At 42.5% G+C, this 23700-nt stretch overlaps 1 protein-coding gene across 1 annotated transcript; it reads right to left on the reverse strand.

Moving 5' to 3' along the window:
• Positions 1–3502: 3502 nt before the first annotated feature.
• On the reverse strand, positions 3503–16597 carry LOC102196086 (sushi domain-containing protein 6). The gene is made up of 5 exons (XM_005744965.2): positions 16331–16597; positions 11724–11830; positions 8315–8509; positions 5450–5582; positions 3503–4851 (listed from the first exon to the last, which is right to left on the reverse strand). Exons 2-5 carry the CDS (start codon positions 11815–11817, stop codon positions 4512–4514), a joined length of 762 nt encoding a protein of 253 aa, XP_005745022.1. The 5' UTR covers positions 11818–11830; positions 16331–16597; the 3' UTR covers positions 3503–4511.
• Between the last annotated feature and the right edge of the window lie 7103 nt (positions 16598–23700).

The raw sequence follows: 23700 nt of genomic DNA on the forward strand, positions 1-23700 counted from the left end.
ACTATGCATGTGACAAATAAAGACCCTTGAACCTTGAGTATGCATTTGAAGTACACTTCGAATTGGGATAGCCGTTGTCGCGTGGCGGTGACGTAACCGCACTTCAAATGCGTGCTTCAAGCGTGCAGACCCTGAATTGGGACACAGCCATCATGTTTTTCTGTTCACAACTTGAAGGCGTCATGGAGCATTTCCTGATTTCCATAAAGGTTTGAGCTGGTGCAAAACTGAAGTAGTTTAAGCCCTTACCTCTGACTTCATCCCACAGGTGTGTTTCGTCTGTTACAGGTGGCTTTCAAGTCGTCAGCAGGTGGCCCTAAACACTAAAATAAAAACATAATTAATAATGACGTCAATCATTCATCATTGGAACAACAGTGATGTGTTGAGTTAAGGCAACATAAACATGTTAACTTACATTTAAGTTTCATAATCCAGTGGAAATGTGACTTTATAGTAAAGATTTAAACTGACTGTAAGAACGTAGCCCCAGTTATGTGGCAAAATGAAAACTGTCAAAATAGCTGATGTAAGGCAGTTTTAAATTTTTAGTTCTGTTAACCTTTTAGGGTTTAAAGAAACAAAGAAGCAGAAATGGGAAGTAAAACAAATGAAAGAAAACCGGTTTGTCATCAAAAAAGAAATCACAGATGTGGGCATTTGCATAAACGCTGACGGTAACTGTGAATCCACCCTGTTTGCACAACCTCGCTGTGATGTCACACGCTGGTCACTTTCTGAAGAAGGCATTTGTAAGGAAGCTGAGCGGAGGAGGGAAACCCTCAGGGCTGGTAATAGTTTCAAAGATCACACGGTGTCTTTTCTGGTTCTGAGTTGAGAAATTAAGTCTTCTTCTAACTTCCACCGTGTGACAGGATGTTGTCACACTGTGGCTAATGCAGAAAATGAATCACTGCTGACTGGTTGCAGCAGTCTGTGTTTCACTTCTGGACAGCTTGGACTCATCGGAGCAGCTTCTCCTTTTAGTCCGACTGGAAAAGGTGAAACACATCCAGGCTTATCTGACACAGAGTCCTTGAACTAAGTCACAAACTGATAAAGACCGATAATGCTTTCCTGGAAATGGGTGCATTACACATCACTGAAGAGACGATGTGTTTTATCTTTATGGGAATTTTCCTGGAGAAAATCCAAGGAGGGAAAAAAAACAAACAAACATGATCCTACATTTTCAGTTTAAGAGACCAGAGAGACGTTTACTCTGTCTGTGGCTTATTTTAAGGTTTTATCATTTCAAAGAGAAATACTGACTTTTTTACATATATCTGCCGAGACAGGATAAAATGTTGGTTTCAGAGGTGTGGTCTGTGATCTGCTGTATCCTGAACAGGTAACTGCATCCTAATGTTAATAAGGTCCAATCAGCCTTAATTGAATTGTGTTTAATTATACTCGAGGCCTTTATTTCCAACTCCACTCTTTTTTTCTCAGACTGTACTAGAGTAGCTTTAATGAATCACATATTAAAATAATTCTTATTTATCCTGAATTGGATCTCGTTACAGCATCTCAGTTCATATGTTGAAAACAACCTCCATTCTTCTGAATGGCTGTCCATCACAAACAGAAGGTTTGAGCAGCCAGTGGGCGGGGCTTCTGTTCCCGGTACCGGGGGCGTTGGGGCTCACGAGTTATGTAACCCGCCATGGCGTAGAGCCTTTTAATCAAATATCAACTTGTGTAGTATTCACAGAAACCTTTCTACAACCACCAAACACAGCGAAAACAAGCGATGATTAAAAGAGCAGTTATGTAAATGCGAAAAAATCCTGCAAACAAACAAAACCGAAACCAGAAATTCTCCAGACTTCATATAACCGGCTAAACAAAGGCTAGTTAGCTTCGAGAGCTATCACAGATTCCAAACACTAAGTTTCACCACGCTCCGACCAAAAGTCACTGAACCAGCCGCAAAAGAAGAAACGCGTAGCAGCGCAAAATTGGCTTACCTCCCAGTTTCCTCCGTTATTTTCGCAGGTAGCCGATAGCACCCTGATTATCAGCAGCTAGCGCGGCTAACTAGCGCATCAGAGCCACTTCCGTCATTTTAGACCTAGCTACAGACATAAATTGGGCCCAGGTGGGGTCTGGCTTTGCAACTTCTGATTAGATGAAGTGACATCGTTACCATGATTCTATTGGCTCAAACAGTTAAAAAGAAGTGTCAATCATGCAAATCCGCTAAAAGAAGCCAAAAGAAGCCGGAAGCGACAACCCCTCAGAAAGGGCCCATTGTCTGTGAATGTGTGGTTAATTCTTCAAAAATATTCAAAAAACAAGCATTTTTAGGCATGTTAATGAAATTAAATAATCTCTGCTGTTTAATACCTAAAACTTTTACTCACATATGGTGTCCAGAGTGTGTCAGGATTGGACTTGTTGTACAATGTCTAAATATTTATTTATTAAACGTGCTGCAATTTTTCACTGTTTTACTTTAGAAGCACAAATCTTTGCACAGATGATGTTTATATGTTGATTACTGAATTTCTGGATTAAAATGAGATCTAAAGCGTATTTTTAAAAGGGTTTTACACTAAAAACTTTTTCTGTGTTCCAGCCTGAGTAACTTTGACACAGTAACATCTGCTGCAATTTTTACACCTCTGATGAACAAGTGTAAGCTTTATTTTGATACCAAGATTGTTTACACAGTTTGTGATTGCAGAGAAATACTCCATTCATTTTGGGGATGTCATTTTCGAGCAGGAAGCCTAGAAAACAGGTTAAACTAGACTGCTTTGTTTTGTATTGTTTACTTTTTAGGTCATAGTACTTTTATGTTTTAATGCATTTATTGTTTTATTAGCTGTGCATGATCAATGTCTAGCTTTTTCTTTTAACCATCCTTGTAAACAAATTGACCTGATTTGACTGTGCGACGTGACATCAGATGTCTGATTGTTGTGTTGCATCATGGGCAAAGTTCTCATGCCAGCTAACCTGCAGTCTCCTAAAAGGGAAAGACCAGATTTTGTGTCATTTTTGTTTTCACAACTTCAAACAGTACAACTCGCTGTGCTGTTTCTTCACCGTGCTTGAGTTACACTGTTTCTCAGTCACTTTCTGGGAACACAATCATCAACTTTACTGCTGACAGCGGTTGTTGTGGGCTAACCTGCAGCATGTAGGGGGTAAAAGGTTCATCCAGCCAGGAAAAACTGTTCAGCAAGAAGAAAAGTTCACCACCAGGAATTTAAAACCCTGCAACCCCTTAAAGAGTTCCTGCTGTTTTTAGCAGAGCATCTCAAACAGTTGTGTGAAAACTTTCAGATTTATGTAAAAACTAGCAGCTAAAGACAAATGCTGCACAAAATATCAGCTGTGTTTACAACAGCAACAAATGAGACTGAGACGTGCAAATAAAGAAACACCTCAACATTTATTAATCATATAGTTCTGTGCAATAACACAATATAGAAATAATCATTTTGTAAATATTACAATTTATATACACATATTTATATATATATTAGTTCAGATCTATCTGCACAAAACAAAAACATTAAATACATTCAAGGTCTGAAGGCGTCAGTCACTCGAGGAACCCAGTAAGGACATGAAGATGATCCTCAAAGGCATCCGGGTCATCTCAGAGATTTGCACCTAAAATCTTCTTTTTATTTTATTTTAAATTGATTTTTTTTTTAAAAGTGCCTACATAAATCTCCAATGATTTACTAAATATATTGATTTCATTTAGTAAACCAATCGACTCATAACTGTAGATTGAAAGCGATTAAATATTAAATAGTTTTTCCTCCATCAGCATTGAATGAACACAGCAGAAACACTTTGAGAGAACATTTGGTTTCCAAGCACTTTGCTGTACATGAAATTAACATTTTATTTAAAAAAACAAAATCACCATCCACGACCCGAGTGTGTGTGCTTTTAAATCAGCAGCCCGTGCGCCTCGGCCCGTTTGGACTTTAATAGAAACACTGTGCAAAAGTCTCAGACACAAATGCAGAAGTGAAAAGAAACAACACGCCACTGACTTCACAAACGAAGCCTTAATGAGCCCCGTCACTGAGGGGAAAAGGTAGACGACGTCTCCAGAAACACACTGAAAACACACACACACACACACACACACACACACACACACACCACCGCTGTCTGGTAAAAGCCTTCCTGTTTTCACAAGACAGCGATGATACCGCACAACACACCCCCTCCCTGTGTCACATACATTTGCTATACAATCAACGTTTATACAAACACACTATACAATCAACGTTTCAGCTATAAATGCACTTCAGTCCTCTTCATTCGGGTCTTTTTTGACCCAACAACTGGCCAATCAGAGCTTATCGTCTAAAATACCATGTGATAGGTCCTGATGCTGGTGAGCCAACCAGGAAAAGTGCGGGCAGTACAGGAGTCTGCCGTGAGCCCCTGTTTTTATGTTTTTTGAGCCGTTATCTGCAGAGTGAACACTGCACCTGTCAAAATCATAAACTACTTCTGAGTCTCTCCGTCCGTCATCATGTGTCCTTATCGTCTGAAAGTGCAACGTGGAGCTGCAGGACGTCCCCGTCATTCATCCTGTCTCTGGCATGTGGCGACTGGACCTCTTCGTAAGGCGGTGGAGGGTTGTCAGGGCTTTGGCCCGATAGGAGCAGGCAGTGGCTGCCGTCTGACTGGCTACTCGGGGAAGACTGCTGACAGCCCGGAGCCTCCTGAGCCAGGAGGAGCTGCGTGGGCCCGGGAGCTGAGCAGGCAGGGATGCGCTGCCCCCAGCTGCCGTACACCGCCTCCTCATAGGAGGGAAGGGAAACTGGAAGCCCGTCCACCATCAGGTCTAGCTGGTCTGAGGAGCGACGGCTGCAGGGAGGAAGGAAAAGTAAGAGGTTAATGCTCAGATGACAAATGAAGTGCTCCTGACCTCTGACCTGAAACTACAGCACTGAATATAAAGTAACTAAAGTTCAGCCTGTGTTTCCAGCTTCCCACACTCAGACAAGGCAGCACGTGATGCTAACACGCATTTCAGTATCAGTATTTATCAGTAACCAGAATGGATACTACGAACCCTCTTGACTTACTACAAGGTGGAGTTGACCTAATTAAGAAGTTATTTATTATAATAATAAGAACATGTGGCAACAGCTTTGATAGGCTGATAACACTCAGAGTGTTTGAAGTGGTGTCTGTCCTGTACAGCTATTAGTTTATTTATTACTGTATTTTTATTATTTTATTTATCCAGGTTAAAAAAAAAATCTAATTGAGATTAAAAATCTCATTTCCAAGAGAGACCTGGCATCATGGCAACAAAAGTCAAAAAAGGTAAAAGGTACTGACTATAAAGGTAGAATAAGATATCATGTGCATATAAATACACATAAGATGTCACACCTGTAAAAAATAGGTGCTCAGAAACAAATACATGGATAAAAAGTCAATAGACGTTTCTTCTTACCTTTGTGATTGACAGGGGTAGAGCCGGGACTTGAGGACCAGGCAGGCGGTGGTGGTGAGCAGGAAGATGGACACACCCACTGCAGTCGTGGCCATGCTGGGCATTGAGTCGTCGGGTTTTGGGATAGGATTGCCTGAGGAAGAAAAAGACAGACATTACAGATGCTGAAAATACCAAAACCTTCACATTTTGTTGCCTTTTCCTGACTTTGTGCGTGTGCACACTGAACATCTTGGGCCATTTTGGGTGTGGTCGCATTTATGCATGAGACCATGCATATGCAGCAGAGCCACCAGAACATTCTGCAGCAGGTTTGAACTTAACAGGATTGTTTTCAGCAGAACAGGCTTCCAAAACTAAAATGCAGGTTCTTTGAGGAGATCTGATTATTTCCAAAATTGTGCCTGAATGCCAGATGTGCATTTGGTGTTTTTGTCACCACAATAAGACAGGTAAACTGAACCTAAATGCATAACCCTGGGAAAGGTTGTGTGTTCTGAGTAGAAGCTCTGAGCAGAAATTCATTATCTATCTCAAGATCTTTGCGAGAGGAGAGATTTTCAAGCTGTGTGGTTTGTTTGTGCCCGTGACAACACGGCAGCAGCTTTCCATGAGACTGACAGCATCAGAGAGGAAATGTTTAATGGTTATTATGGTGGCTTTGCCCGCTTCCTCTTTCTGCACTTTGACTTCCTGTTGCAGCACATTTGACTGAATGGCGACAGAGGAAGTTGGAACTGGTCTGAGGAAAGTAAAGCTGCTACTTCCTCTGTAGAGAGTGTCTGTGTTCACCTCTTAAGTAGGTCATAAGATAAAGACGATAAAGCTGCTGCGTCTGCCGTTTCTGCATAATTGATGCATTTAACTTACATCGGTACTGAATTATCTACATTTTGTGTCAGTGTAGAAAACATTGAGGATGATTTTCAGGTTCATGCGCAGCCCTGTGCACAAAAACAAAACTAAAAGTCCTTTTGTTTTGCATAGCTATTCAGCAAAGCAGTGAAATGTGTATTCAGACTCTTTACTGCGGTAAAGTTAAGATTCTGAGCATCAAAATATAGTTAAAAAGTACTTAAAATAAAACAGTCATTGTGCAGAATCACACATCATTGAAATGTGAAATAATATTTTTAAAAAAAGGAAAAGGAAGTAGAGATTTGAAGTTTCAATACAAGCCCAATAAAAGTGTACTTCAGCAGAATCTAAGAGTAAATATATCGGGCCACACTGCAGCACTGGCGGCATTGTGAGACTAAGAGTACAACAGTTCAGTGGCACTGCTGGTGGGTGTTGATTCTTGTGAATGAATAATGTGGTTTCCAACAATAATGTAGCCACAAACATGAAAGTTTACACATTAACAGAAAACTACGACAGAGACTCGTTTCCCCCCCCCCTTGTTGTTGTTTCAGAAGTTAATGAAATGGGTGTTTTGGTAAGTGTGTGGTGTATGGGGCACCAACATGTGGCCATAACTGAGATCTCTGTCTCTTAACACATAATGTAAATACTGTACATTTTCTAAAAGAAATCTATGCTCGTTGGTTCCATTTTATGAGCTTTCCATTATAATATTATCTTTAAAAAGATGCTGAATTTAATACATTTATATTAGTCTAGTTATAACTACCTATTTGTGAATATTTTATATTTTTTCTATTTTACATTTATATTTATTATTGAAACTTGCACCAAGGGAGTGGCACTCCAATTTCGTTGTACTCTGTACAATGACAATAAAGGCTATTCTATTCTATTCTATTGAGAAGCACAGTCATCCACAAGTGTGTTATTTAATTATTTTTAAGGGATACATCTGCAGTGGCACATGCACAGTCTCACTAGATTGTTAATGCTTAACTTAGTGTGTTATGATCATAGTTTTCTTTTATTCTGCTGAGACTTTGAGTCTTGCGGCCGTGTGATGCTGCCGTCAGTGTTTCATTGACCAAGAGTGCTGGTTTAGCTTTAACTCCTGGAGTGGTTACTGAGTCCTAGTCCGTGCTTGTGTCCAGGGTTGTTATCAGGCTGTCATCCAGTTCCTCATGAAACCAGTGTTTCTGAAACTGTGCGGTGTATGGGGCACGTGATCTCGGCTATCTGTTTCAAATATTGTAAAATCTGGGAAATTTGAGTTCATAATTTGCTGAACGCGTGGTATGCTGTATTGATTTCATGTGACTCAAGCTCTTTGAGTACTGCACACTTTAAAAAGCCACGCAAGTACAATTTGTTTCCTTAATCATTTTCAATAGTGCCATAAAGTCAGCGGCTGTAAATTAAAAGAAAAAATGTAACAGTGGCTGATACTCATTGGTATTAATGATGAGATGAAGCTTCATATTACTTTCTTCATATCGGAAATTAGCATTAACACATATTTGTATGCTGTCGACAAGTACTTGGTACACACGCCATCTACTTCCTGAATGCTTAAAACAAGAAATGAGCGGTGACTAAAATGACTAACCAGCCTTTAGACCGGCTGGGCTGACGGGGAGATGAGTCACAGGTAGATTATAAACTTAAGTAATAATCTCTAAGCAACGCTGTGATGCTCGCTACTGCTGGGAAATGTTAAGAGTTGTCTAAGAAAATCCTATTATTAAAGAAAGAAAGTTTCATATCATATGACTTCTAAACTGAGTAACTCCAGAAGCCTCAGAGGCGATTGGATGCATGGAAACTGAAACTGGCGTATCAGCTCCATTAAACACATCTAAGAGTGTGAGTTTAATGTACCGCTGCTCTTTGCACTTAACAAAACACACAAACATCAACACCACGCCCTGATCACTTTGCTGGAGCGCAAACAAAAACACAACACGCTATAACTCTGACTGGAGGCCGTCAAACTCTCACCTTTCATGGGGATGCAGGCAGATATGGGAGGACCCCACTTCCCGTTGCGGCACCTGGACAGCGGTGTCCTCATCTGGTATCCTGATTCACAGAAGAGGCGGATGGTGGTCTTGTGAGGGAAGCCTTGGCACGGGGAGGGATCGCAGCGAAAACCTCCATATTCTGGCACCAGAGGGTGAGTGCAGTTCATTTTGCCTGCAGAAAAACAAAACAGTGATGAGAAGGGGCCATGTTTCTCCAAGCACCAGACCTCCTCGACACCTCCTAAGTTAGACATTCGGCCATATCCAGCTGAGAGTAGATGGCCACTTGGGAGCATCTCAGTGCAGCTCCAGAAGAGCTGAAGGAGGTGGGTCCTGAGAGGAAGCTCTGGACATCCATTGTTAGACTACGGTCCTGTGGCCCTAGACCTGGACATTTGTTCAGGATCCATCACTGTTGCTGGATATTGTTTATGTTCTCCCTCGGCCCTCCTCCATTTTTGCAGCACTGCTCCATGTGCGTTTGTTTGCTTTTGGCTTTAAAGAACAGGATAAACATTGTGGAGGTGTTTTTCTCACTCCTTCCTTCCACCAGCTGCCATCAGCTGAAACTAAGAGAGATTTAGCTCTGTTTGGATTGAGGTTTTTTTCCCCCCATTACATAAATATTCAGGGGGGGTTTTATATCTCCTGTAGGCTTGCATTGCTTTAGAGTTATGTCCACAGTGTCCTTTGGTTTCACAGTGCTAGCCAATGATTTTGCAGGTTTCTGCCCCCTTTGTATTTGCACTGTTCTTAAATGTGTCATTGTGCAAACACTTGTATGGTTCACTGAATTTATGGATAATGAAAGAGGACCTGCATGCATCCTTTGTCTGGATTTTAAATAACTAAACAAAAAAAGAAACCAAAGGGCAATAAGTCAGCCTGGAGTGCAAGTTGCTATTCAATCACACTCGAAGAAGATAAGCATGCAGGCGAGGTTTCATGGTGCGGGGTGATGGATGAAGAGTGCAACACAAGCTGTGTCCACATGAAAGCACAGCGAGGGGATATTATTACAGCAAACAAGAGCTGATATGTGGCTAAAAGGCTCCACAGAGATTTGGTTCCGGTTTTTTTTATGATCTTTATTTACTCGCCCACAGCAGGCAGCTTTACCAGAAACCCAGCTGTGTTCCCAACTTCCTCTATTTCTTCATCTTTCACCTTAAAAACGTATGTCTGCAGAATTATGGTTTCCTCCACCTCTTCAGCGTTAACGTGCTGAGAGTAGGGCAAGTGTGAAGCTGAGAGCGCAAAATGACACCTGAATGAATAAAGTAAGACACTTTCAAGGGATTTCACTCACCTTCTAAAATCAAAGAAACAGATATTTAGACGCATCTGAGCCACAAAGTTGCACTGCAGCGTTACAAAACGCAGCTGGTTCCTATACGAGCTAAAGAGCGTGACAAGACGGTTCTTATTAGGACAGGAGGAGCCAGACAGCTAGTTTCAAACCTCCAAAACAGACTGAACACAGTGACCTGAAGAGAAACTGCAGACATCCTGCCTAAAGTTCATGTAGTGTTTCAAAATCAGTCATGGTAAAGGTGTCATACAAGTGTGTTTCAGTCCAAACTGCTGCAGAGGCTTTATGTGGCCTTTTCAGTGAATTAAAAAAAAATAAAAAATAAGGGTGACTTTTTGATCTTTTAGTGTTTGTGTGGCTTTAATAAATCTCTAAATTACTTTAATTAAATTTCTCTTCAGGTAAGATCAGGTGGAAATCTGAATTTCCAAATAAAGTTATCTTTTCAAAACTTTCACTAAAAAAGTGGTTTCCAGTTTCACTCTGCTGGTACACATAAGGTGAGCTGAATAAAATAAGATTATATCAGTTTATTTAACCGCTTATGCAACTCAAGCCGGGGTCGCCATGCGTCTGTGTTTGGAGCTCTTTGGTTGCAGAAGGATTGTGGGAATTGAAGCAATACAAAGACACAGGGTTTTACGACATTCGTGAGAATAATCGGCAACTCCCAACTCGTCATTTCTCAAATACCAGGGTTCCTGTTGTGAAGAGACAAGCTTTAAACCAAGCCCAGTCTTTGGGCAAAACAAAAAAAGTCCTGCAAAAACAGGACTGTGACCTGTCAGGTACCGATAGAGCTGCGGCTGGGACAACTGACGCTCAATGATGCCTTTTGCATGAAGGGGAAACACTGGAGGCGCCTGACAAAGCTGCATTATGATGCGTCAGGCTGAGGGCTCCCTGGTTCATAGAGCGCTTTGAAACAGTCCAGAATAAATGGGGCTCGGTGGAGCTCTGGCTTCTTCCACATTTTTAAATCAAATTTATTGAGGCAACAGATTTACATGTCTGTGAATTTCAGGGACATCACAGCACCGTCATCAAACTGACCAATCAGCACGCTTTACATCAAGGATGTCAAACTCACTTTACATCAAAGGCCACACACACATACCCACTTTGATCTTAAGTGGGCAGCAAAAATTCCCTTTCGGTCACAGCAAAGTGGTTTAACTGCACATTTATCTCAGCATAAGAAATGTGCAAAAGTTCTGGTTTCTCATTGCTTTTAATTATAAAGTTGAAAGTTTTGTTAATTCAAATAAAAATAATGGGAATTTGTTTGTTGTTTTTTGCTTTTGTTTGTTTTTTCTGGTTTTTTGTTTGTTTTTTTGTTTAGTTGGGCAGCAGGCTGCCAATTATTTGTTGTTTTAAGGGTTGGGGTGGGAACAAGATTGAAATTTTGGAATATTCTGAAGCATTTTGTGTTATTGTATACATTGTATTGGAACCTTTGTCTAATAAAAAGACTTTTGAAAGAAAAATAATGGGAATTTTCTGTCATTTAAATGTTGATCTATCACTTCATTACTTTGGTGTAGTATGAATGTTGGGGGGAGGTGTTTATCAGTAGGACAAGCCAAAAAAAAAATTAATTACATGTTTCAATGTCCAATTCTGGTCCCTGGGCCTTATGTTTGACACCACTGCTTTAGATGAACGTTTATGTGCAAAGTGAACTGGCCTGCATGCACACTACTCATATAACAGTTGTGAAAACTAAACTCTGATGTGTGAAGCAGGCAGAAATAATCACTTTCTGTTTAGGTTCTTCACCCCTCGTATCTTTTGGATCATCTGAGAGCAATTTCTGTCATAAAGGGGTTAAGAGGAAGTGGCAGAGCTGACACTGGCAATCTTTTTCCCTACTTCTTCTTTCAGTCCAAAATGTAAAACCACCACGATGAGATGAATGAGCACTTTGTTAGTTCTCTAATATTCAAACACTGAATCAAAGTGTGCGTCATTTCTCTGCCATCAGCTCAGAGTTTTTGCTTGAGTTCTTTCAAAAAGGTTGAGTGGAGATTGCTGTGTGTTTTAAAAGCGACCCTGTTGGGGTCAGAGGTCGTACCTGCAATGAGGAGTGGTGAGGAGGCCAGCAGGAAGAGTCCACAGACCAGACTGACGGGTCCACATGGCCATGGAGAGAGGACTGAGGCCGACATCAAACCGGACTTCCTGGTGACACAACAGAGAGTCAGAGGAGGAGAAAGCACACACAAACATGCCAGCGGCCATCTACACACACACACACACACACACACACACACACACACACCAGGAAGAAGTCCCCCCACCTGCCAAAACCTTTCTGATTAAAACGACACCCCAGCTGTGAACGCAAACACCTTCACCCTGCTTTTGTCAGCTGTGAACCAGCCTGTCCGCTTTATTTTTCAGAGAACACCTACAGAGCGAGCCAGCTGTTGTCTTCATCCACACCTGTCAGCTGCTGAGCACCACCACACCCTCTGCTCACCAAGTAGCTGCAGCTGCAGCGACAAAGAACCTCGCTCTGATTTTTAAACACAAAACATCAGATTTAAAGCCCCACGTCCCCCCCTCTGTCTGCAGCATAAAACCCGCCATTTTCAGCCACATTTAACTCAGAAAGCTGCTTTTAAAATGCAGAGAAGCAACAATGATGAAGATGTTTAAGACTATTATCCAGATTATATCCCATCAGGATCTTTGTCTAATGTTTGGAAGTACTGGGGAGTTTCTCCAGCCTCTGAAGGAGGTTTGAGAGCCAACGGAGTAACTGAATAATCGTGTAGCATCTGTTTGTCACTTTGTCACAAAGCAGCGTCAGCCACACGTTATATCACAGCTCTGTGTTAAAATGCCAAACAGTCACACACTTTTATTTGCTTCTACTGGAAATGCAGCAAAGTAACAGTAAAACGTGGATTTTGCTGATGATGGCTGAGCAGAAGTTTTCTGCAAAAATAATCAGATAAAAATTTGCCCACCAGCTTTTCAGACCTTCTGTTTGTGAGGTACAGCCAATCAGAAGAAAGTTTGACTGCTTGTTTCAGTCAGAGGAGGAACTGAGGATCTGCACTGATGCTCAGTACAGTTCAAATAAAGATTATTTTGGACTCAGAATCATGCAGAGCTACTCTAAAAGAGACACACACCCTACTTTATTTCACCATCTTCCCATCAAACCTTTAACCAAGACAGCACGGCCTGACTTCAACCTTTCAGGTGATCCATTCTGAAACTACCACCTCCCACTGTTTACGGTTTCAACAGTGGCCATATCGACCACCGCCGCCGTCTGACGGCGCCGATACAAAACTTTCTTCACGCCGAAACCGAAAGCAATCGCCACAGCAACCAAACCTTTATCTCCAAATCACTAACATTGCACGCACACACTTCCTGAGATAAACTGGTTCCAGACCTCTGCCGGAGCCGGAGCCCAAATGCCAGCATGTGTGAAAAGGTGCGTGTAGGTGTACTTTGCCCTCTTTCATTTGTGTTCGGTGCTTTCATGTCGACAGAGATGCCAGTCATCTCTGGAGCAGCCGGGGGAGGACCCACTGCCTCAGCGAGCCAGCCAGGCTTAGATGCACACACACACACACACTACAGATTAACACACTGAAACACACACACATTCACACTATCTCCATCTTCTGTGACCACAACCTGTGTGGGAGGTCTGCATCTTAGTCATCATGGATCTGCGTGATATTAGAACTTGTGCTGTAATGTTTGTGAAGTTCGAAAAAGCCTGGAGGCAACAAGGCTGCCGTGACAACAGAGTGATAAAATAAAACCAGCCTCATCAGGCCTTCCTGTCTCGCTACAAAGCCCTGAAACGACAGCCAGGCTTCGCTCGGTTTGGCAAACTTTGCGTTTGAAGATGTGAAGCACCAACGCAGACTCGATCAGAATCGTTCTGGAGAGGCTTAAATGTCAGATTTCCTGCTGACTTCAGGCTGCGCCGGTGCAGTCTGGGTGCTGAGGACGGGTGATATGACTGGCTGATGCTACAGGTGACTCCACACTGCAGGTGCAACAAAAATGCAGCTGCACAGTGAGAATAAGACAAAAGCAGAATAATTTCACAGAGAAAATAGTTCCTGGAGCTGGACTGTCCTCCCCCATCACCTACACCTCCCCTTCATGACTGAGGTGAAATGATTTCACCGTAACTCAGGGTGGCCACGCCTGTGTGTACACATTTAACCTTCTTTATCTCATATTAGAGTAGCATTTGCTCTTGTTTAGCTCGCTCTTTCTTGGAAATATTTTCTGGCGCACAGGACCTGATGGTTTTTTCCCCCCATGTTTGCAGCCACAACATCGAGCTGTTTGGCACAAACAGAGGAAGCAGCTGGCGTGAGCACAGGTGAGAAGGGGACTGCAACCTTGAGGAAGCCTCGCGGTCTCGTACAACATGACGCAGACAGTAAAGATAAGGGGGGAAACAAAAGCGTGAGTTATGGAAGTTATCAACAGTAGTTTGTAGAAGGTGGTGCTAAGCCACATCTGAGAGCCTGGTGGATGAGTAGCCGTGAAGAAGAGTCCTCCTGTGAAAGCCTGAACTTTGCTCTTTTTGCTCCAGTGTGAACGTGAGAAACGAGCAGGCAGATGGAGGATATAACACTTAATGTCAGGGTATGATTATTACCGCTTTTAATTAAGAACTGACTCCAGTTTTTAACCACAACTTAGAGTCAACATGTGAGCTCCATCTCAGATATCATAAGATAGCATGTGATTAAACCTGTGTTTGGGGTCAGGCTCCAAAATCCGTCTTTTCAGCTGACCACGCGGTAGGAAATTATTCCTCACTTATGTTTTGAGACAACAACAAAAAAGAAAGAAAGAAAAAAACCCCATCAGTGATGAAACAACAAACAAAGAAACAGAAACCTGGCCTCTGTGTACACAATGCACAGCAGCACTCTGTGGAAGTGCTGATGCTGCATTACTGAGCCGATGGCAGGGATGCAGCAAGCATGCCACCCTGCAGCTGCTGCTCCCGTGTGCACCAATATTTATTTGAGACACACGAACACATCTCAGTGCAGGAGGGAAACAGGAATATCATGTGTGCTTCACTTAACTGAGACATAAATTAATAGAGAAAAACATGGAAAGCAGGATCATTTCGCGCTTAAAAGCACCGTCAGAATTGCTGCCTGGTTTCTATATTATGTTTAGAAATAGATGTATACATATGCAGGTTTTACAGTGTGTCGTGTTTTGCATGTATGTTGTGCAAAACACGTGCCGCGGCTAAGGGAGCTGCAGATCGAGACTGAAATGTGGTGAAAGTTCAAAGCTAAATGAGCACTGGAGATCCTTCCTGATGATCTCAGATCTCTTTGTGGAAATGATTTTATCCATAAAGTGTTTCCTGTTCAGTGAGTCAGATGTAAGATACTAAAGGTCATAAAATCTGCCAGAAATTAGCCACGCACTAATATTATGGCAGTAAAACCGCTTTGGTCTGATATTACAGGTTCATTTAACCGCTCAATCAGCCAGATCTGACAGGAACTTTCATATTAGCTCATCCACCACAGTCCAGATCCTTCCTTCAGGTTTTTACAATTAACATGTTTTGACTCATACTTTCTCTCATTTTGCTATGATTTTTAGTTGATTAATGTTGAAGAATGTGGAAATCGGCCCAGCTACGCCTTCAGATTGCTTCTTTTATCATTCAACAAGCAGCATAAAAACAAAGGAAAGCAGAAAATAACTCAGAACAACTCATACACTGGTTTTCCTTAATCCTGCCTCCTCAGTCCCTCAAGAGTCAAGACTCCTCGTTCACGCAAGCATAAAGAAATTAACGCATTACTGCCGGACTGCAAAAAACCTTAGCATAAATACTCTCACATAAAAATAAATATGAATGCAATATATAAATAAAACTGACTGAAAAGTACGTCCCCCATCACAAGTCCACATCTGACGGTCTTGGTGTTAATGAACGTGACTCAAAGAGCACTTTCCTCACCTCACAACCAAACAATACATCGGTAACATCACAAGTGCGCTTGAGGGTGATAACCTCATTACTCAAAGGCGTTTTTTGCTACATCTGAAGCTCGCATCATTTCCAATGTTCACGAAATGTGGCAGAGAAAAGCAGGAAAGTGCTTAAAGTCATATTTCATCTGTAGACCTACACTCTTACAGTGCAGAGCCCTGACAACTTAAACCCATTCAAATTAACCCTTGAAGAGGCTTCAAGGACTCCTGGAAAGCCTTGAAACGAAAAGCCGGTCCTTAAAAGCTGCACAGCTCCTGTCGGATTACAGATTTCTGCGCACAAACACTGTTTGTTATGTAAAAATCCCCCCCCCCGTTCCACCGCATCATCATCAGCATGACGGACTTGTTATTTTTAGGCCCTTCGGTCGTTTGTGAAGGAGCCGCTCTTCTGTCACCGCAACAATAATTCGATTACAGAAACCGAGCGCCCCTGCGCGATCTGCTGTGACCGCCGATGTTTGCTGTGTGTGGATCCAGCGACATCAGAAAAACACCCACACACCAGATCACAGTGGGAAGTCCTCGCTGTTCGTCTTTACACCTGCGTTATCCCGCCGTCACCGGGCAGGTAAGCGCAAAGCCCGACACCTCCTCGGTGTGAATGGAGCAATGGAAGGGAGTGAAAATGTCAGAAATAATATGAAAAAAGCTCACCTGAGGGCTGAGAGCGAGGCACGGCGGGGTGATCGTGCACCGGAGCGGCTGCAGGGCTGTCGAGGACTCCTGGTGTGCTTCCTCACCGGTTTCAGGGCGCGAACCGAGGGTCGATCAGACCTCCGCGACCAGCTGACGATCGCTGCTCCTGCACAGCAACAAGTGGGACCTTTTGGGCTGTTCTCCCCTCACTCATCGATCAGCTGTGTTTGACAGCGACACATAGGCCTCCCATTGGTTGCTGCTGCCTCCAAACACCGCCCACCTGCGCGCCTGCCGTCATATTCTGGAAACGCTCTCTTTAAGCCACAAACACACACACACACACACACACACACACACACACACACCCTTTAACGCTTTAGTTCCTCTTAGCACAATTAGGAAAAGGAAACTGTGGCCGGTTCCAAAATAAAAATAAACATATACAAAGAAACATTAAAATGAGCTGAAAAGCCGATGAAGTGACTTCCTGGAAGCACATTTAATTAAGCAGTGGGCTGAGCTGCTCGCAGTTATAATGAGCTGAGCCTGTTTAACATGTTTGTTAAACACAAAGCAGACTACAGCTCATAGTCAGGTAAGTCAACAGCCGTGTTACTACACCCTGGGAATCATGTCAGTGATGGCAACAGATTATGGGTGTTATGGTAGTGATGTTACACAAGATACCCATGAATTTAGGCAAAAACTGTAAATCATGCTGTGTTTCACAAGAATTGAATAATCTACATGTAACAAGCAGGAAAATTCCCACTATTCTTCTATAGATGTGTTTTTTCTGTTAGCTACTAGAGGAGTCGCCCCCTGCTGGAGGCTAGACAGCTGCACGCACAGACTGTATTTAAAAGATGGACGTAGCATTCGGGTTTTGTAAGTAAAGACTTAAACCTTTTTTCTTTCAAATGTCCAGCAGAGGGCGACTTTTCTGGTTGAAAATTGACAACTCTACCTGTTCTTTGGTCTATGACTTTGGTGAATTTGGTGTCTCCTTCATTAGTTTCAGGTGTTATTTTATAAAACATGATATCCACATTTACAAATGTCCCTGTTTGCTTCAGCACGGAGGGATTCTTCAGGGCGGGTGATTCACGAGTGTCTGCCTCATGAACATGGGCCTAGGTGTCGCAGTTAGATCGACCTATTTCTAGTGTTTTAAAACATCAAGATGGAAACGACGACTTTCAAATTGAGTCTTTATGACGGAGCTTCACTAACCACTATGTGACATCAACACTCATACAGTCATCTATTAGTGAAACTGTGAGTAACATTAGTAAGACAAGGGCGCAGGGTCAAAACAAGCAAACCGCAGGTGAAGTGCTGGAACTTATTTGAAACCAGATGTTTTCATGATGATCAGAAACAGACAGTTTAGCCATGATTTCTCCTGCACGGGTAAAGCGGGGCTCTTTAATGACCAAATTAGACCACACTTTACAAATCCACCATCAGGTTGCTCTAAGGAGGGCTTCAAGCTAATGACTGAGGTTGTAAACCCACCAGGAAACTGTTTACTGGGGTCACAGATTACAAAAGCAGAAACTTGTCTCTAATCAGAGGAGTCGCCCCCTGCAGGTTAAAGTAACTTAATTTTTCAGGCCTCATCTTTTATAAAATGGACCTTCTTGCACACAAATGTGTGTGTGTGAACAACCACATTTCAACTGAAGAGAGGAGCAGAATGAATACAGGAAGAAAAACAAGTAGAAAAAGTATCCAAATTCAGTTTTTCTTTTTACATATTTCAAAAACAACCTGGTTCCAAGTTTTAGGTAACCCATCCCAACAGGCACAGATGCACACTCATCTTGAATATAGCACAAGATCTAAACATACAAACAAGCAAACCCCTCACTTCTTCTTTCCCATCTGTCTGAGGTTCACACGCCCACAGGGACCACAAACACAGCTGTCATTGTTTGGAGGAACCCACCCTTCAGTCTCACTGTTGACAGTAAAAGCGACGAGCCACAGCCTGCAGAACACCGCCGGCGGGGCGAGTTGACGGAAATACTAAAAATAAAACGGCACTGACTCCCTGCATGCTACACAAGTGATTTTTTTTATTTTATTTATAAAGGTTCCTCTGGTGGCTGTATCAGCTCATCAGCAAACTCACAAGAAGTTTATCAGGTGTCAGATTTTGGCCTCACTGTGGCAACATCTCTGCACTAATTGCATATCATCCATGTACGACTTCCTGCTTATAAACTAATGACTGTGACACACTCAGCAGCTCTGAAGGCAGAAATCAGGAAAATAAAACTGCTTTTCAAATACTAGGAGAAAATCCCACACTTGACAGCAGGGAGGAAGAACTCCCTTTTCACAGGAAGTTGTTTGGATTGAAGTCTTAGTTGGACTGATTGTGAACCCTGCACCTTGTGTTTGACACCACTGCTATGGACAGTGTTGGGGAGTAACGGAATACATGTACCGGTGTTACATATTTAAAATACAAAATATGAGTAACTGTATTCAGTTACAGTTACTGCTTAAATTGTGGGCGGAGCAGATGTGTTTGTATCTGAGCTGACCTGGTTTTTCTCGCTTCCTGCCTGATGGACTTCAGACTTTCTGCTCATATACGTCACCACTGATTCACTGATCCTTTCCACCGCGTGTCAATAAAACAGTTAATGCATATCTTCCTTGTGTGGACTTCCCCTTTAGTTGCAAGCTAAAGTCACTTGCAGGCACGTGCAGGGGGCTTTGGCACCAGCCCCTTTCCCTTTTTTACTTTGTTTTTTAAATTTGTGTGTGCATGTGGACTCCTGCCTGTGCCCTTCAACAATAACATTTAACTAGTAATCACATTTTTGCTAAATAAAAGGATCTGGCTTGCATCAGTCACATGATTACGATTAACCAATGCCCCAAATATCTCAAAATGCTGATTTTACAGCAGCAGAATTATTACATCTCTACAGTTTAAACATTTAATAAGCATTCTGCCTGCACAGAGTGGATAGTCAAACAAATCAACATCATAAATACATTATTTTGTCAATAAATACATTTTTATATTTATGATTTTATTTTATTTTTTAATTCTTATTACTTTATTATTATCGCACTACAAATAAATAATAAGGGAAGAATTCTGGATCACGGTTCCAAGCGCTGTCACCAATCTTTGCATTTCATTATTATCTCCTAACACCTGTTTAATCAGCTACCATCTCTCCTGTGGACTTTTTAATGTCTACATCATGTCTAGATCAACACAGGCCTGCCCTCCAGCACGATCAGCAGCAACATTGTACCCATCAGGTAAAACATGGGCTACGTTTGCTTTGCATTGTCCCCCACCTGAAGACAGTGATGTAGTATGATGTGATTCTGGGTTGTTGTTCTTCAGCTTGGTTCTATGTGTCCCTGTAACTTTGAGCACCCGCCCCTTCAAACATCTCTGCACAGCCATGGCCACTTGTAACATATGTTTACAAACTATGAACCTATAATTAAGCCTGGAGTCTGAGAGTGAAGAGCTGCGTTAGGATAATGAGATCCTATCAGGCCTTTGAACTACTCCTCTTCGCATCTTAAACTCAAGTGGAGTGAAGGACGACTCAGGAACAGACGCGTACGTTTGTTATTGTTTAACTGCTACCACAGAGGTTAGGCACGAGAATGAGGAGCCAGCTTGACACACTAATTTAAATGTTTCAAATTCAGTTTTCAGGTAACATATGTTTAGAAATGAGAATGTAACAAAAACTTTTTTACTGTCATATTTGCTTATTTAGGTCATCGAGACCTCAGACGTGGCCAGAAGAGCCGCAAGCTGCTGTCATAGAGGAAGGGTTAAGCTGCACTGAGCCACATACCAAAGCATGAAGACGCCATCTTTAAAATGAATTCTGGTCCGTGTCTCTGTAAGAACCTCTGATCTGTAACTGGGCCAAGCTCTTTGAGTCGTGTTTGTTTTCCACCATGTAAACACATTCATGCACGACCAACATTTCAAACACACCAGGCACACGAAGAAAGGAAATAAGAAACACACAGATTCTGTGGATCTTTTACAAAAACTGTATTTGCAAAAAAGTAACATTTGCAGAGTAAAATCTATGTTTTTACAACACCAGTGACATTTACAAAAACGGTGCAGGTAGTCGCTCGCATGTCTGACAAAACAACACATCAACAAAATCAGATATTCAACAAGTCAGTGGAAATCTGAACAGGCCGTTTGTTGTATTCCAGTCAGTTACTCGTTCGCTGTGGAAACCAGAGGAAGGTCCTGCAGGAGTTTTCCCAAGAAGCAGGAAAACTTTTAAAAACGATGCCTCAAAGAAAGGCACTGAACCCTGAACCCTGTTAACAAAATGATCCACAGGACGCCTCTGACAGATCTGTAGGAAAATTGAAAGTTAGCAGCCCTGCTTCCTGAAAAAAAAATCCTTTTGGACCAGACCTCTTCCCTGGCCCCATCAATCAATCAGATGTCTGTGAGGAATGTCAGTGAGAGCTGTCACTTTAAGCATGTTTAAATGATGAAGACCCCTCAGATATGTGAGATGAGAAGAGGATAAAAGCATCATGGAAGTGTCCTTCTCCCCCATCACCAGCGGTCCCAGCGTCAGAGTCAGTTAGTTGTCTGTCAAGTAGTGGCTGTAAATGTTAAGGCATGAAATCGCGACGTGTCTGCACACACAGCAGTACAATCTGGTCCACGGACACGTAGTTACGGCTACTTAAGCAACATCTGGCACACCAGATGAACAAGATTCACATTGATAAAGGACAGCTGATCAAACGGGGGTGATACAAAAAACAGAGCGTCTTTACAACATGACAAAAAACTGTCACCAGACTAAAAGGGACTCGATCTGACCCGGGATCAGGGCCGCTGTTTGGGACAATTAAAAAAAAACAAAACAAAAGAAACTCCACACACAACAGAAAGAAAAACTTAAAAACAGCTATGAACAGACTCCTGCGCACTAACATCCAAAAACATATTTAATTTACTTGCAATGTTTCATATTAGACCTTCATCGTGGACGTGTTCTGTTCGACTCACGAACCAGACGTTTCTACTGCAAGAAAAACACGCGAAACGTTCGCAGAACAAAGTTAAAAATTACGAGACTGAAGCCGTTGGTCTCGTGCGTGCCAGTTTCTCTGTGCATCGCAGTTTTGAGGGCAGTGAAGTGACCGATTAAACCGGAAAGCACGAATTAAAGTAAATCTAGGTTAAGGTGTCAACGAGCCACAAAATTCAAACCTCTCACAGGTGACCTGAACACGTTCTGCTCCCCGACAGCTGCCGTCTCTCACAGCTGGACACAGACTTCTTGTTGAGCTGAAGAATTTCTTTCGGTTGTGTTAAACAAACACGTTTCTCAGTGTTGGGAGAATCTTGTTCTTGCATCATTTAATCAATATTTTTAAATTAATATTTACATTTAATCTTCTTCACTACAGTTTGATGCTGATGTCGCCTCCTGCACTCGCTGGAATGAGTGCACGTGTGGAGCAGCGACTCATCCATGAAACGAGAGCGATTCTGATTGCTGCTATTGTTTTTCAGTTTTTTATCATTGATGAAAGTGTGTGAAAGGCACGATGAAGCGTGGAGGACAGGCAGGTGAGACATTTTACACAGAAAAACAGACTGGAGGAGTTAAGGAGAAGGAGAAATGAGGGCAGAAGCTACGACCGTGTGCAGCTTTTGTGGTTCAGCGGATCCACGCTTGGTCACGGGTTTTGGCTGAACAGGTGAACGAGGCTGTCCTGCTGGGGAAGCCTCCTGGATGTCCTCCCCTGTCTCTATGTGGAAGATGATAGCCTACACTGTTCTTCCAGAGAAACCCTAGGAGGCATTGGAAGAGCAAGCAAACAGCCAGGGTTTAAACCCATGACCTTCTGATGTGTTAAAAGCTGAGCCGGCCCGGTGCCTGATCCACAGAGACCCCAAAGAACTGCTGCCAGACATGCAGTCCTACTCTAAATCGATATAAAAGGTTCTATTTCCACTGGCTATCTGAAAAAAAGCCTCCTGCCCAGACAGACCAGAGCTGCCCAGGATGAGGGACGAGGTTTAAGTGGTTTTAATGTTGGGGCTGATGTGGCCTCAAAACAATTAAGAGTTGGACTCTTATTCTGCTTTTCCAGTGCCCCCAGTATGAGCCAGTCATTTTAACCAGCAACTTATAACAGATTAACAAAGTTCAGCAGGAAATACAGCCAATAAAAACCCAACAAGAATCAGCGGCATTAGCAGGAGGCCAGTCTTCGTGTTAATCAGTGTGAAAACGTGCAGTTTAAAGCTGAATTTAGAGGCTTATCTGGGATCGATACACAAAACAGAGAACAGCAAAGTTCAGAGTGTTTCAATCACTAAATAAAGATTGTCATCCAGTCCGGCATTTCATTCGCCTTTTGCGCTCGGTGACTCATTACCAGCCTGCTCCACTTTTCACCACAGAACATCCAGATGATAATTTACAGCCTGGGAAGCTGCCAAGAAGACAAAGTACAAAACGCCTGCGAGACGTTTCAACTGAGCGGATGCTTCTGAAGAGGAAGGAAAAAAAGAGCGGCAGGGACGAGGTTTACAATTAACCTACGTTCATCCTGTGGTGGCACAAAAACATGCAGATTGAAACCCGGGCATGGAAAGTATCGTAACGCACGTTTTCATGGGGTGGAAATTATTCTTTTTCCGCCTCCACTTTTATGAAAAACTGCAGGAAGGCATGGGCACATCAGTGCTGAGCGCCTGAAGCTAAAAATTCAACACATTATTATATGATCAGAGGTTAAAGCGGCTGAAAGAAAGCTTTTCCCCGAGGTTAAGGTGCCGCCTAACCGAGTCTGCATCTTCAATGTAACCACAGAAGAAAAACCGTGAAACTGTGCGGGGTGATGCTGCTCTCACTGAGAAATCCTTCAGCCTGCATCATGAAAGCAGGGTCGGTTCTGCTTTCCTTATATACTACCACATCTGTGCTGTCAGGGCAGTGGATGTTAAACCTGCAGAAATTCCAGGTTTTAGCCTGTGCCAAAGAAAACCAGGGTATCATTAACACAGGCGTACTGTTTTTGTTTATGAAATGGTCTTAAGTAAGCTGAAATCACACATTTCTACCAGTGAAGGTAACGCAGACCCTGCTGACATGTTCTCACGTGCGTAAACGCTCGTTTTAAGACTGGAAAAATCCCTGAAAACAAGGCCAAAGTTTCAAATATCGAGCAGCTGCTTCCAAACATGTTTTGGCCTCCAACCAAAGGAAAATCACCAGGGTTGTATAAGCTGTTGTTTTTGTTTGTTTTTTTTAAAGCTAGGGTTTGTTAAAGATTAGAGGACCTCATTAAGGAGTTGGACACGTCAGCATCAGTGCGGAGGCTCTACTGGT

Source organism: Pundamilia nyererei, unplaced genomic scaffold (genome assembly GCF_000239375.1).
Source record: "Pundamilia nyererei isolate P.nyererei 1_Seehausen unplaced genomic scaffold, PunNye1.0 scaffold00152, whole genome shotgun sequence".
Taxonomy (NCBI): Eukaryota; Metazoa; Chordata; class Actinopteri; order Cichliformes; family Cichlidae; genus Pundamilia; species Pundamilia nyererei.